The sequence below is a fragment of the Coturnix japonica genome, chromosome 1 (genome assembly GCF_054131305.1).
Source record: "Coturnix japonica strain WE chromosome 1, WE-NBRP24, whole genome shotgun sequence".
NCBI lineage: Eukaryota > Metazoa > Chordata > Aves > Galliformes > Phasianidae > Coturnix > Coturnix japonica.
The window spans coordinates 53431567-53446560 of record NC_140663.1 but is presented as its reverse complement, the minus strand read 5'-3'; the positions used below and the strand labels follow the sequence as shown (position 1 = coordinate 53446560).

General features: G+C 43.3%; 1 protein-coding gene across 35 annotated transcripts in view; it reads left to right on the top strand.

Moving 5' to 3' along the window:
* CACNA1C (calcium voltage-gated channel subunit alpha1 C) overlaps positions 1-14994 on the top strand; it is a 449097-nt gene that overhangs the window by 397493 nt on the left and 36610 nt on the right. For 27 of the 35 annotated variants that reach the window (XM_085540251.1, XM_085540241.1, XM_085540190.1 and 24 more), the window contains one exon: positions 2957-3040. The exons of 1 other annotated variant lie outside the window; for it this stretch is intronic. In XM_085540251.1, coding sequence (XP_085396377.1) covers positions 2957-3040 — 84 coding nt within the window. Of the gene's footprint in view, positions 1-2235; positions 2320-2956; positions 3041-14994 lie in introns of all 35 variants that reach the window. 7 more of the 35 variants (XM_085540210.1, XM_085540275.1, XM_085540205.1 and 4 more) reach the window with 2 other exon arrangements.

Below are 14994 nucleotides of genomic sequence, written 5' to 3'. Positions count from 1 at the left end.
GCTAGAGTCTGTTACAGTTCCCAACCTATTCAACTTGTGAAGGAAATGGAAGGATAGCTGTGCCATTCAATGTATTGATTTGGATGTAAATAGTACCACTGTCATCATCAGGAACGTGCACACAAATGGGGCAGGAGGATTGGGTCTGTTTTCTCCTCCATTCTCTTTGATCTTCCAAGTGTCTTCTCTGCCAAGGTTGCATCAGGCTGCAAAGGCACTTTCTGCAACTCTGTATGATCTGTGTCTGTCCTTTATTTATTCAAAATGCATTTGCTTCTACATTTTAATCTGCTGTTCTCTCCCTCCCCTTTCTCTTGGTGAAGTCTAATTACAGTTTTATTCCAGGTCCATCTGGTTGCTAACGATGCTGGACATCACTGCTGAATTCATTCTAATATTTGTTGTGTATTTTCTAGGCTGGACGCTGAATAATAATATTCTCTGAGTTTGCTTTTGCTCCTGTTTCCTTCTTCCCTGTTGTAGCTTATTGTGTAGCCATGAGCAGCCATGGTGCAATAACTCCTCCCAGTGTAGATCTGCTGAGAGTTGTCTGTTTCAGACTGCAGAAAGAAGGGTGGGGTTTTTTTTCTGGTACTGAGAAGATTTCCAAGTCTTCTCTTTATCAGCTCCCTTCACTGATGTGAACCAGTTGAGAGCAGCTTCTCTGCTGTTTTTATTTTTATGCTTTTTTTCCCATTATTCCAGTCCCACACAAAAACACAGGTTATAACCGTGAGTCTCAAAGCATCCTGGTAGGCGGCATTTCAGAGTTTAGTAAGACCTTTTTTGCCAACGCTCCATGTGATGGTTGGATCCACAGTAATTTAAGGCTTCTAAGCCTGGCTTATGCAGTGCCAATACTGGGATTTTTTTGTTGTTGTTGTTTTTCCTTTTCTCCTTTTTGCTCTCTACAACGCCGCCTGGGAACACAGCCTGACACTCTACCCATGACCTGACTCCCTGGCTAAGAATAGCAGTGGCAGTGCAACTTGGGTTCAGTGTCGCTGGAGACATGCTGCAGCTGGGAAACAGGGAGGTCAGACAGCCCACGCTCATAAAACCAAACACATAAAAGGAGCACAGAGGATTCTGGAGGCTTATCTCCATTCAGGGCTCCAGAACAGGGGTGTTCAGGTGCTCAGTGAACCAAGATATGAGCTTTTTTTGCTTAGGACATTGAACTGGGCAGAAAATTGACACATGGAAGCTCATCTGCAGGGCTGAACAGAATTTTTCCCAAAGGGTCCTGTATCCCTATGACCCAGGCCACCAAACATTGTGAAGGATGGGAGAAACAGTGCTGATTAGCATCTCCTGAGCCCTGCTTAAGACAATGCCAGAGGTGGCTCTCAAAGAAATCCTACACAGCAAAGCGAAGGTATGAGCTTAGCACATGGTAGCCAACCTGTCACAGCTCATCCTTTTCAGTCAGTGTCACAGTGATGCTGTATCTTCAGCATGAGTGAGCAAGAGGTCTGACTCTGAGCACATGCTGGAACTGACTCTGCTCCCATCCTCACCCCTTCCTAGCAGCATGCACAGGATGCACTCACACTTTCAGTGCAGATGCAGGGTAACATAAATACCAGTCCTGCTCTGTAGTTTTAAGACAGGAGCTAAAGCACTAATAAAAGCAACTGTTAGGCTAATGGCTATCATAATACTTATTGTGGCTGGGTACAGATAAAGATAAGAACCTGTTTAAATAGCACATCTCCAGCTTGACTGCCCTCTGCCTTGCTGTGCCACAGCACATTGCTGCTTTCCACATCAGCACAGAGCCATAGGGACAGGTGAATCTATATTCACTCTGGCAGAAAGGGAGACTTTTTTGGAAGAATACGACAACATTCCTGTCCTCTTTCCCAGCCAAATCTAAACCAGATGGGGAAGGGAGCTATGCAGCTAGGAATCAGAGATGTTTGGAGGACCTTGTGCACAGCCCTTGCTCCCAAGGGCAGCCATACTCCACGTGATCTGTGTGGCTTCCCCTTCACCCCCACATCTCAGTCAGAGGTGAGAGGTAGTTGGCCCGGCATCGTGTTGGCTGGAGAAGGGCTGTTCACACAGGTCAGGGATGCCAGCAGTGGGCTATGGCCTGAGAAGCAACAGGTAGACTTAAGAGGAAAACCCCTTGAGGTGTCAGGGCAGTAATTCTAATGGTAATTTTGAACTGTTTTTGTCTGTCTAACATTCCTTTTTAATCCCCATCCTGCCTGCCCCTTCCTTATGTAGGGTTACTTTAGTGATCCTTGGAATGTTTTTGACTTCCTCATCGTAATTGGCAGCATTATAGACGTCATTCTCAGTGAAACTAATGTGAGTATTACTCTACCCTCCCCAGGATACCACCACCTCCTCCTCCTCTGCTGTTCCTTCTCTCTTTCTCTCTTTCTCTTTTATTTTTTTCTGATTTTTTTTTCCCTCTAGTCATGCTTTTATTGAACTTGCCGTCGTCCTTCTCCTTCTCCCAGGGAAAAAAAAAGGAGGGGGGGAACTCCTCCTTCTTTTTCACTTGTCATAGCTCGCCCCAAGGCTGTGACTGGTGAAAGCGCACAGAGTTTGGGGTGTGTGTGCTTTTTTTTCCCTCCAAAAGGTAGACATGCTTGAGTGTAAGTTTCTGACTAACCAGGCTTTTGTTGATATCCTACAACATGTGAAACGTTACAGAGGTTTGAGCAATCAATACTGTAGAGTGGTAAGAGACTATTTAATATGCCCACGTAACCTCTTTCTTTTCTTATTTTTTTCCTCTTCTCTCCCTCTTTCATGCTTTGTTTTGTTTTGTTTTGTTTTTATTTTATTTTACCTTTTCTTTTTTTTCCCTCTTTTCTCCCTCTCCCTTTGTCTTTCTCCCTCTATCTCTCTCTCTTTCTCTCCCTCTCTCTTTCTTTCACTCTTCCTCTCTCTTCCTTTCTCTCTCTTTCTCTTTCCTCGGCTTCTCTGCCACATGCAGCACTATTTCTGTGATGCATGGAATACATTTGACGCCTTGATTGTTGTGGGTAGCATTGTTGATATAGCAATCACCGAGGTGAACGTAAGTAGCTGGCGTCTGTCCATGATCGTGCCTGCTCTAACATTCATCTGTCTTTCCCGGGTTCTTTATTTTTTCCTCCCCCTCCCCTCTTTCTTTTGAGTTTGTTTTCAGAGTTTTGTTTTTTTTTTTTTCTTTATTTTTTGAGCTCTCTTTTTTGTTTTGGTTTGGTTTTATTCTTTTGTTTTCTGGAACGACTTAAAGGACTGTTGCATCATTTTTCTTCCCTTCATAATCTGCCTGGCATGAATTAAACTGTATAGCAGGAAAAGTGATGGGAAACGTGGAGTGTAAGTGAAAAAGCCAGCTGTGCCATGGAAAGCTGCTAGAAAAATCCCAGGCCAGCACTTTGGTCTACCCGGTGTTATGCTTTCCTTCCCATGGCAGCTCAGTATCCTCCACCCCACAGAGATCTAAAGGTCAGTTCTTTCGAGGTGGAACTACGGGAACCAAACCAAAAATCCTCCTGGTGCCTCCTCACCCAGGCTCCCTCCAAAGGAAATAAAGACCAAACCATCTCTGTTTAGAGGAGCGAGCACCTCATACTTAGTTTGCAATTTGGAAGGAAGAATAAAATTAAGGCAGGTAAATTAAAAGCAGAACACAGAGCCCTAAGAAATGCAACGCACCATGTTTCAGCCCAGTTCAGTTTGCTCCATCTCACAAACTCCACCAGAACAATTGACACTGATTGGCCCCACCAGTGCCCTGCTCAGCAGACAGGTGAAGGATTGAGAAAGCCATGGAGACTGAAATGAACAGCTGGTGTTCAGGGGAATAAATCACATCAGGCAAGCTTTTTCCTCTCACTTTGGAGGTGGATGTATATAGCATTACTGAGTAAATGGACAGAGGACAGGCAGGAAGCACAAAGATTCCTGAAATAAAGACTACAAAGGAACCACTGGCCGCAGACTAAAATTTTACTCCAAAACCCAGTTTAGCAAAGCCAAGAATGTAGCAAGAACAAAAGAAAACTGCTGTAAGGATGCCCTGCTTTCTATTCTAATTTCACCCAGAATTCTGGAAACAATTTTGAGTGCCCTTTTTCTAGAGAGAGATTAGGTTTGGATTGAGTTCATAGAGGGAAATCACAACGATCGGCAGGTTGGAGTTGATAATTTTCAAGAATAGCATGAAAGTCTTTTTGCATCACACTTGTCACAAGAAAACTAAACAGGAAACCTACTAGTATGCTTCAGATTGTGAAAATACTCAGTGCTCATCCACAGAGGCAGAACTGTACACAGTGAGGAAATAATCACAGAGATTATGAAGAGATTAATTCTGCTAAATATCAGCAAGATTTTCCTGACCATTATATTTGAGTCTGTAGAAAAGTGTTCCAAGTAGAAAGGAGAGAATTCCTTTTGTTTTGCCAAATAAATGGAGGCCTATCGTGGTGTATCACAAAAACCCTGTGATGGCAGGAAAATCTAATGGATCCTTTTAATGAAGTTCACGGTTATTTCCTACAAACCAAATAACTTTTTACGTCGTGGTATAAAACATTTTTATATGCATCCCATTATACTTCAGTGATCTGAGAGGAAGACATAAGTCACCCAGGCTTCCTCCTATAGTTAGTGGTCAGAAGGACACCTCTCCCCAGGCTAAGTGTTCCTCCTGTAAGTATTTCTGACAGGGGGAAATGAATGGCTCTGTGGAGGTGCCCACCCAGTGATGGAGCGTCTGGGTTTGTCAGGTTTGTCTAGACAGCCAGGTCTCAGACACCGAAGTTAAGGAGGATAAATCGCATTTGTGTTTGGCATGTTGTCGAGAAGGTCACACTGCTGCTAATTGGGCTACATCCAGATCTTCAGTCTCCAGGGCTATCCATAGTGGTGTGTTTAATTACTACAGACAAGGCTTCCCCACTCTTCCATTCCTTGTTTAAATTCAAGTTCATGCCTTGCTACAGAAGTCGGTGTGGAAGGAGGATATGCCTTTGTTCAAACACCCATTGCCTGTCTTAGTTGAGGAGGCAGCAGGAGAGGCCCTGACACTTTCAATACAAGTTACAAACAGCATTTCATGATGGTCCCTGTGTTTCCTCTAAAGAATCCTTTCCTTCTATACAGTTTTAACAGATTTCTGCACACGTCTTTTTGTTACCTGGCATGTTTAAATCTTCTCTTTTTATCTAAGCAAATCCTTTGCTACTAGTTTCTGACGTTTGTCACTAAAAACTTGCACAATCTTTTGATGCACTGATAAATGAGCAGCAGCTATGGATGGAGTTTGTTCTGAAATGTTTTGAAATCCCTTTGCACTTATAACCCTTATTGAATAAGAGAATGTATTGTATGTTGGTTTGTCCTGTCAGATTCCCTTCCTGCTAGCAGCACTTGGTATGTTACACCTGTGGCAGATGGGCTTTGGAAGTAGCAGCCCATCTTGGATGGACAGTTGTCATCTTCCCAAGCAGAGTGAGGCAGTTTATCAGATACACTTCTCCCCTTCTCCTCTGGAGCTTGTTGCTTTCTTGCTGTTTGTGGGTTTGAGCAAACCCTGCCTTGTGTTTCTGTACACTGTCTTGTCTTGTTCCAGCCAGACCTGGAGTCTGAAAAAAAAAAAAAAAAAAAAAAAAATATGTCAACAAACTCCACTAATTGGAGAAGTTAGTCTGGTCAGGTGCAGGTAAGATGTTTTTGCCTAAGGTATTAGCAGCTGATGGACAGCTATGGTAGAGTCTTTGGAGTTGCTGCTGTTGGAGCTGAGGGACAGTTTTCATTGCAGTCAGTCAGGGAAGGCAGAGACATGGCACAGGCTGGTCTGACATGAGGCCATAGGCGTGTAAGCCTCCGTCCCTGTGAGGTTCCCCAGAAGTCTGTAGCCAGAGAAGGCATTCCTGGCAGGGGTTGGGCTGCGATAGCTGTAGTTGTGTTGAGAGCTCTGGCAGCACAGCGGTGTGTGTGTAGGTTTGCGTTTGCTTCGGTTGAGCACTTCTCCTTGCTCTGTTTATTCCTTTTGACAATTACTTTTGTTTCTTGAAAAGGAATTCCCCAGACCAAAACCTTCGTTAAGATATATGTGAGTGTGCATGTGTGGGTCTTCATGTCTGTACTCCATTGGTTGTAGTATATGTTCCTGAATGTGTTTGGATACCTGTGTTTGGGTTTCAAATTCATGGGAGAGTGCACAGACATGAATCCGTATGTGTGGGAAAGGGAGTGTGTATGCAAGTAACATGTATTTGTGCTGTGGGTGACTGCTGATGGAGAGATGTGAATTGTTTATATATAACTGAGTACATGCATTTGTTTTCTGAGGTGGCTGCCCTAATGTGCAAGTTTGATTCGCTCATCGGTGGGTGTTTCTAGCTGAAAAGCTATAGCTGTATGCAGGCATGTTCATCTGCATGCCTGTGGGTGAGTGTAGACTTGCATGTCAAACTCAGCATATGTTTGTTGGCATGGCCGTGTATTCACACACAGTGAGAAGGCATGTGCTCATCAGGCAGGCACCCAGATTGACTTCAGCGTTCCCAAGTTCTTCAGGATGCCCCCACTTAAAACACCTCCATCATAAGGAAATATGTCAAGTGGTAAGTCCACTTGTATCACATTAGGCCCCCCTGCTTACTGTAACACGGGGACACCTCCTAGATCCTCGTAGCCAGTCCCACACACATACAAATATACATTTCACACCACTGATAATGTGGAAAGCATACCTGGTGGGTATCAAAACTCCTTAAGAAACTAAAGTGTGCTGGGGGAGGTTCAAATCTGAATCATAGAATCACAGAATGGCTTGGGTTGAAAGAGACCCCAGGGATCATCAATCTCCAACCCCCCCTGCCACAGGCAGGGCCACCAAGCTCCATATCTAATAATAGACCAGGCTGCCCAATGTCCCATCCAACCTGGCCTTGAACACTTCCAGGGAAGAGGCACCTACAACCCCTCTAGGCAGCCTGCTCCAACACCTCACCACTCATTAAGGTCTTAAGAAAGACCACTAAGGTCATCCAGTCCAACCATGGTGCATCTACCATGCTTCAGCTCTTTCTAAGTGCTAAGACCAAGCATATAGTCTGGGGAGTAAAATGAAAGATGACATAGTATATGGGGTGGTAGTACCAAGGAGGTAGGGCCTGCAAGTCATATTCCTTGGACCCTGCCTACATCCTTCTACCTTAGCCTTTCTATCAGCAAATTTGAAGTTGTCTTTATTCCCTAAGTTACAAAAGCATTATCAGTAGTGTTTACAAAACACTTTGGAAGAAAACATTATGGTGATAAAAAAATGATTACTATCTATTGTAACAACAATAGGAATGAAAACATTACAGCAGTTGAATAAAAGCTAGCAAATTTGGAATGTATCATCCCAGAAGTAGCTTCAGGCAGAGGCTTGCATTTCTTTCTACATCAGCAAACAGAGCCCAGAGTTCAGTGCTGTGCAGCTGACTGACAGCCTGCTGTCACCTCCTCCAGGCACAGAAGGTTTCTCATTTCAATTTGTTGTGCTATATCAGAGGGGGAAATCAAGTCTGATTTGTGTTCTGTGCTGCAGTGCCCTAAGTGATAGGAGAAAAACAGCCAGGTCCTGAAAAAGCTACTAATGTGGTGTCCTCCCTCTCAGCTGGAGAGAGAAGACCTTTCCTAGTCCATAGGGCCCTTTCTCCTTCATCCATTCCCCTGCCAGTGTCAGACCAAAGACTGGCTGTGGCTGAGTGCTTGCCACCTAAATGATGCTGATGGCTGAGCTGAATGGGCTCCTGTGGCCAGTTGGTCCATCCAGCTGCTGTGAATGCTCATGGCTGCAGAGGTGTGAGTTACAGAGGCATGGTCAGGTGCGAGCATGCGTGTCTCTAGAGTGCAAGTGTAGCTTTCAGTGTCCGTGGGGATGTCGTGTGTTTGAGTCTGTCTGTCTTGAAAGGATGCTGGGAAGGGGAGGATGTGCAGGTACATATGTGTGTGTCAGCCACATCTGGGAGTGCATGAGGATGACTGAGTTGAAGTATTTGGACTGCACGCATCACACCTGTGCTGCTCAGTGACCGTGATAGCGCCTGTGTCTCTGAGTGTGCCTGTGGATGGTGAGGGATGTACAGAGGAGGAGGTACGTGAGGCAGGTATACAGTATGATGAGTCGGGGTGTGCACAGATATAAGATGGAAAGTGCCTGGCATAAGGAGTTGCTGACTTGTGGCTTATGTGCATAATGGAAGCAGTATAAGTTTTCATATGAGTGAGCATTTTGACAGGTCTGAGAGTTGGTGGAAACGTTTTTGGTTTTGGTTTGACTTGTTGTTGGATGTTTTTTTTTAATGGGAGAGATGACAGGAGGAGAAAACAGGAAGGTACAGTGTGGTGTGTGATCTTATCCATGGTGGCATCTGGGAGACATAGAATCGCAGAATGTCTTGGGTTGAAAGGGACATTAAGGGTCAATGAGTTCCAACCCTAGTGCTATACCTAGGCGTTTCAGGAAATGACTACCCTATGAAGAAGGTTAGAAAAACTCCAAATCCATCTTGTTTCATTCCTTCCTCTGGAAAAATGCTGGATAGGTCTGTTGTGCCCAGACCTGCTGAATATGGTTAGCTATTTGTCTGCGAGGTTCGGGAGGGCTGAGCACGTTACATGAGGCATTTCTGAAGAGGTTTCCAAACAGTGATAGGAAGTCATCTGAAGGTTGCAGATGTGTTGAGTTCTGAGGACAGGTGCAGTAAGGGAGATACCAAGGTGTTCAGATCCCAAGAGTCCTTGGAGATCTGTGCACTGATTTCCCCTTTGTTCTCTTTTATTTCTGAATAAAGCAGCTCAGGCTTAAACCAGACGCATGGAGGCTTTTCGTACAGTCATCCCGCTTTTGGTGTCAAGAGGCTTCATTTGATTTGTCATGGGCTCCCGCTCCCATTCTTTGGAATATCTGACAGCCTATACTCAAGTCTCCCTCTCACCTCCTCCTGCACTCTTCCCTTTTAACCTGCCCCTTCCTTTCTTCCTTTTCTCCCTCACTTTCCTCTCCCTTGTCTCCAGCCACAGTAAACCTCACAAGTTCATTCTCACCCTCAATCAATGTGTCTGAAGGCAGAGAACCAGTGGCTCTAATCTTGCAGCCCTTACCCAGGCAGAACAGCCCTGGGGCATTCTGTCTTTGCAAGGGCCGGAGCAGGCGGCCCCACTGACACAATCCTGTACACACACACACACCCCGCAATGGGAGCAAGGATCGGTGGAAGGACGACATACATCTAGCCTGCACCTCAGTTGGGACTGGCACTCATCTCTGTCGCTGCGTCTGTCTGTCTGTCTCTCTGTCTCTGCCTGTCTGGTTTTCTTTGCTTCCACGCCCTTTGCTGCTCAGATTTTGGCCATCAGCTGCCACCAGACACAAACCTTTGCGGTTCCTAGAACTTACAAGTTTGTGTGCCCAATACTCCAGCAAAAAGGCAGAAAAGACCTCCTTCCATCTCCCTTCCCCTCTCTCTTTCTCAAATGCCACCTAGCAGGTAGCAGAGGCCTCCGAATGAAGTAGCAAAGGGCTGGAGAAGCACAGTGGCTTCTTTTGACATCCGTGTTGTCATACCCCTACTGCTGCCATCCTAGAAGTTGTATGTAGTCCTGAGCTATCCCTGTGTGTGTGTATATGTATGTATATGTGACTTGTTTTCTATTTGGAAAAACCACTGATAAAATTGTTGAGGGGTGGGTGGGAGGATATTGATTTTGCCTATTTTTTTTTTGTTGCCTGGTAGTGTTTTTACCGCTAGAATAACCCAGGTAACACACCATAGCTTCTCTATGCAAGAAGCCACGTTGAAGCATGGTTGTGAGCTGTAGCAGTGGTATATGGTGCTTTATTTTGCCTTTGGTGACCTTCAGCAAAGCTGCCCTCAGCTCTCCCCCAAATTAGGATCAGATTGATTCAAATTTGACCACCTTCCACATTTAACCAACAATCCTAGCGCATGTTAGTGAGAAGGAAGTACGGTAAGACTACCTGAGCACAACCATGTTTGAACAGGGGTCTTTTGGTTTGGTTTGTGTATTATTGTTTTTTTTATCATGAGGATGGGGACTCTTCTTTACTTTTATTTCCCTTTTGGCTTAAGAAATGTTGGTATTCTGAATGCATTTCCAGAGTCCATAATAAGATTTGCCCATCCAAAGGTGTGCTTTTGGTAACGGGACTGATTTTCTGTTAATATATACATATATATGAAATATGGGCAAACAGAAAAGAAAAAAAAAAGAAAAAAAAAGTGGGTTTTTTTTTTTTTTTTTGCAGAAAAGGGAGTAGTGAATGCCAATGACTCCTTCCTCATTTACCTACTTGAGCTGTTGCTGGTGATTAACAGTCTTAGCAATGCACTGTAGGAACAAAGTATGTTGTTTCCCCATTGACAGACTCTCCATGCCACCCAGATTTGAGGAAACACCTCAGTATTGCAGTTTCCACAACACTTCTGGTTATACTTGGTTTAAACATTATTGCAGGTGCATGGAATTAGCCAAATGCTTGGGTTTTTTTTAATGGAGGGGAGATTTCAAAGCAGCATAAAAACAAGTTTGTCTTGCCATGTAAATGTAACCACACACATTCTAGTTAATGAAAATATGTGAAACAGAAGGTAAAGAACCCAGAACAGATCCCAGTAACCTAAATATAAAGGTATTAAGAAGGAAGTTAGATAGCCCTATGGCTGTAAGGTCTGACATATAATCTTGCCTTGAGTCCTCCTGGGTGAAAGCGTTCAGAGCTCACTTCAAAACAATCAGGCGCTGTGTCTCGGGGACTGCACCAGGAAGTGGGTGTTGCTTTTAATTCCTGCTGGCTTTCACCTACCCAACACCTCTGTGCATTTTAAATCGCTAAGGGAAAGAGTCACCATTTCATATTTGACTACAAAGTATTGTTACAACAGCTAATAGTGAGAATGCGGAGTACTACAGGCCTTGTCCTGAGCTGCTTCAGTGGTGACATAAGCGTGTGGCACATGTGTTTAAGTACAGAGGGTTATTTAAAAAGCCACATCCAGATTTTCTGACCAACATTTTTCTTCTCCTTTTTCTGTATATCACTTAAAAAACAAAACAAACAAAAAAGCTATATTATTCTTGCATCAGCAGTTGCAGTACAAATACACTTACTTACCTTTTCTTTTTAATGCCAACATGTTTTTATTCAAAGGTAGTTAAAATGTTCAAGAGAAAAAATAATAAATAACATTAGAACTGCCGCAAGCTGGTTATATTTTCCGTTGGGTTCCCAGCCAAGATAAATCATTTCTGTGGGCTAGAAAAAGTTTCTTGTAACTTTCCCTGAACTCCAATAGAGTATCTTTCTATGAATCCATAGAAAAGCTCTGACTCCTTAAATCATCTCTTAGCAAACTGACATTACTTAGTGATAGCTTCCCAAGCACCAAAAACTACAATTTCAGGTCAGCTGAGTTCAGATCCAGCTAGCTCTGTCATCTAAGGCTGTTCCTTGCAGCCGGAAAAGATGCTTTCTGGCATTTAATTCAACTTTTTGTAAGACCTATTTTGCCCAAAATGCCCAAGGAATTTTCCAGCACCGCTATTCTCTCCACCTTCATAAGTACCAACCAGGCAAACATAAGGGTGTTTTGCTTGTTTTTCAATTTCTCACTAGACAACTGTCTTTAAAATGGCAGTTCCTTCTCTTACTGGTCTGTTCTTCATGGGAACTGTCTGGCACAACATGCCAAGTAAATGACTTCTGCTTGATGTATCTTCCTAGACATCTGCTCAGTGGGACCCATTCCCAGCTGCATCCAGATGACCTAACAGTAGATGCTAGATTGCTTCTTATGGTCAGCTGATTGATAGCCAAGACTGTGGGTCTGGTTCTAATTGCTGGTACAGCTGACCATGTTGCAGAACAATGGGGCATCCCAGCTGGTCCCATCCTAGTCTTCTGTCTCAAAATCCACTTTTAAAATGGGAGGTGCCTGGCTACAGTGCAGACTAGGAGAAAGCCACATCAAGTGACTTCTTTTCCTAAGCTGAACAGACAGGAAGGCAAAAATGTCTCAGCAGTGAAGAAACACTTGTTAATAGACAATAAAACAAATATTTAAAGCTAGGGGTTTTGTCTCATCTGCTTGCCCAGTCTTGAGCACAGTAAATCACACACAGTGAGAATTATCTTTCATCCAAACTATCCCTGCCATTTTTTAGTTTATTTTTTTTCTCTGACAAACTCGTCAAATCAATAATCATCTATTCTAGGATGCAGAGCAAAAAGTATTGCTCAGTATTTTTGTAAGAGTCTCCACATAAACACCTCTAGCTTGCTTTGATAATGCTGGTGATCGACATTTCCAATCCCACAATGATTTCTGTATTAACAGACAGAGATCGAGTGTGCGTCAGAAAGCACTTCTTTTCTAGGAAACCTCATATTGTGCTTCAATATTAAATAACTTTCTAATTGAGAAAGCCGTGAATGCACAGCCTATGAATGAAATCCTAACTGCTACAAATCTTAAGTGAAAATGGTCCATTGCAGACTCTCTCATTTGGGCTGCTGGTGTCTCTGGGTAGCCTCTCTTGAGCAAAGATCCATTACTTAAAAGTAACAGGGTTTGCTTTTTCATCTGTACCCAGTGTCGCTTGCAAAACGGAGTTCTGGTGTCAATGAGATGTGCAGTTTCTTTCACCTTTGTCAAAGCATAGCATGGTTGATTCATCTTCACCCTGCCCAAGAGTCTTTGGGCTTGCCAAGGGAAGGATCCTGGCAACAATGCAGAGTCTTTGAGCTGGTAGGCTGCCTGCCTTCTGCCTTGGTAAAACATGATCTAGTCTCCCTTTGGCTCCCTTTGTGCCTGGAAGAGTTGCCAGACTAAAGACTGGATTTTACTGCAAACCACAGGCCTGCTTCTGACCTTAAACACCACTGGTGTAATTGTTAGCTGCACAAGAGTTGCAAAGATGCACCTTACTGGATTCACTGCATCTCAGTAACCCATTCATATTGAATTCACAGCAAACTGCCCAGGGAAACCTGTGGCACCGATATGCAGAGGGCACCAAGTTTCAGTCTGTCCTTTATTATTTCTTCTTCTTTATCCATTTTCCACACCATGCAATCCTATCAGCTAATTACTAAATAATTAACGAGTAGATGTAGAAGAAGGGGCTCAAATGTTGAGCACATTGAAGACAAGTACAGTCAAGACAGAGGATGGACTTGTTTCTAGGAATCTGCTTAGTTTATGAAATCAGCAGCCTGCAGATAATATGAAGCCAGGGGATGATACACATCCTCTCAGCGCAATGAATTACAAGATATTGGAGACAAGGGTAGCTCCTCAGGAAACTCATCTTAGAGAGGAGCCTTACTGCTATTACCCTTTCCAAGACAGTCTGCAGGATGGCATGAGGAATGGAAAAGGCTGCACCTTGCACAGCACACAGCAGAATCACTTTAAAGTAACCAAGACTGCAATGAATATTTTGAACAACCTCTTTCATTTCAAGAAATGCTACAAAGCTACAGAATTACAGAATGGGTTGGAAGGGACCTCAAAGCCCTCCCAGCTGTAGGCTGCCACCCAGCAGCTCAGGCTGCCCAGGGCCCCATCCAACCTGGCCCTGAAAAGTCCCACAGAAGAATGACCAGTGTAAGGAATAATGCAAGTCTTCCTAAAGAGATGGAGGTAAATAAGCCTTCTGTTTCCATCAGAATGCTAAGTACGCTGCTGGATTTGGTGCTTAAAAACCATGTTAAGTTTTGATGTAGGAAAGATAGTGAGACCTGCTGGACTATTTAGAAACAGCAATGAGAAGACAGTTTACATGGATGGTAACGGAGCAAAGGAAAGCTGGAGACCTGGGAACTCTGTGTTCTCACTTTTTGTCTGTTCCAGTCTTGCTCAGCGGCCAGGACTGCACCCGGGGTCATCAGCCTACTCTGGGCTGGGTTAGCTTCATTACCTCCTGTTGGAATGTTTGTCCTGTGAGCCGGGAATGGGGCAAGAGAGAAAGGAACTGGAATGGAAAAAGTCCACTCTTTCAAATATGGAATCTGGCAGAGATGTTCAAATCAATTAAAACCTCTCCTCAGCTGACATTCAGTGTAGAAAATCTGTTAAATTACTCCACCTTTAAAACTGTAAGTTTCTGCATGCAACTGGCGTTTCAACATTTATTTCCATGTCTCAGTTTATCTTCTGAGCCTTCATATGTAGTTGTTCTAGGGTTTTGTTTGTCTACCTGTACCACAAATAACAAATAACAAAACATAGGCAAGCCTGACTTGTTACTTCAAGTCAGACCTGTACTTGTACCTGAAGATGAGTGCTGCATCTCTGAGTGTTTAATATCTTCTTGTTTCATAGGAACACCCCAAGTCTGATTACCATAAGACTTGAACTCATAATTTACCCAGAGCTAATGAGAAGGATTATTAAAACATCCTGAAAATTAGGAACAATTTGCATGGATATACTTTACCAATTGTTCTGTTTTCCCTCTGAAAGACATGAAAAAAAAACAGAGCTTTCAGCTGTATATAAAGGGATTCTTTTATTAACTGCCCAGTAATTGTTAATCTGAGGTAATTTGCATAACCAAATTAGAGCAATTGACTTCCCTTATATTTACCTGAAGCACTTGAAACCATAAGATAACTGTCTCACAATTTCATGGATATATATATATGTATGAAATTAATTAATAACCTATTCAAATTGGTATGATTTACATATTTGAAGCTAATTACTAAAGTGAGCTCTAGAATTTCAACATCTTAGAATACACAGGAAATAAAAGGGTAAAAACAGCTGGAAAATGCACTTGCTATAAAAGTTACCTTGACATTATTAACTGGATTTGGGATAGGCTTTTGCTCACACAGAGATGCTAATATTTACCCTGGGATCTGAGATTGTATGGAATCTATGTGACGCATAAACATATATATCTTGCATTTGTAGCTGCAAGCATTACATGTAAACCAACTCACATGGTGCC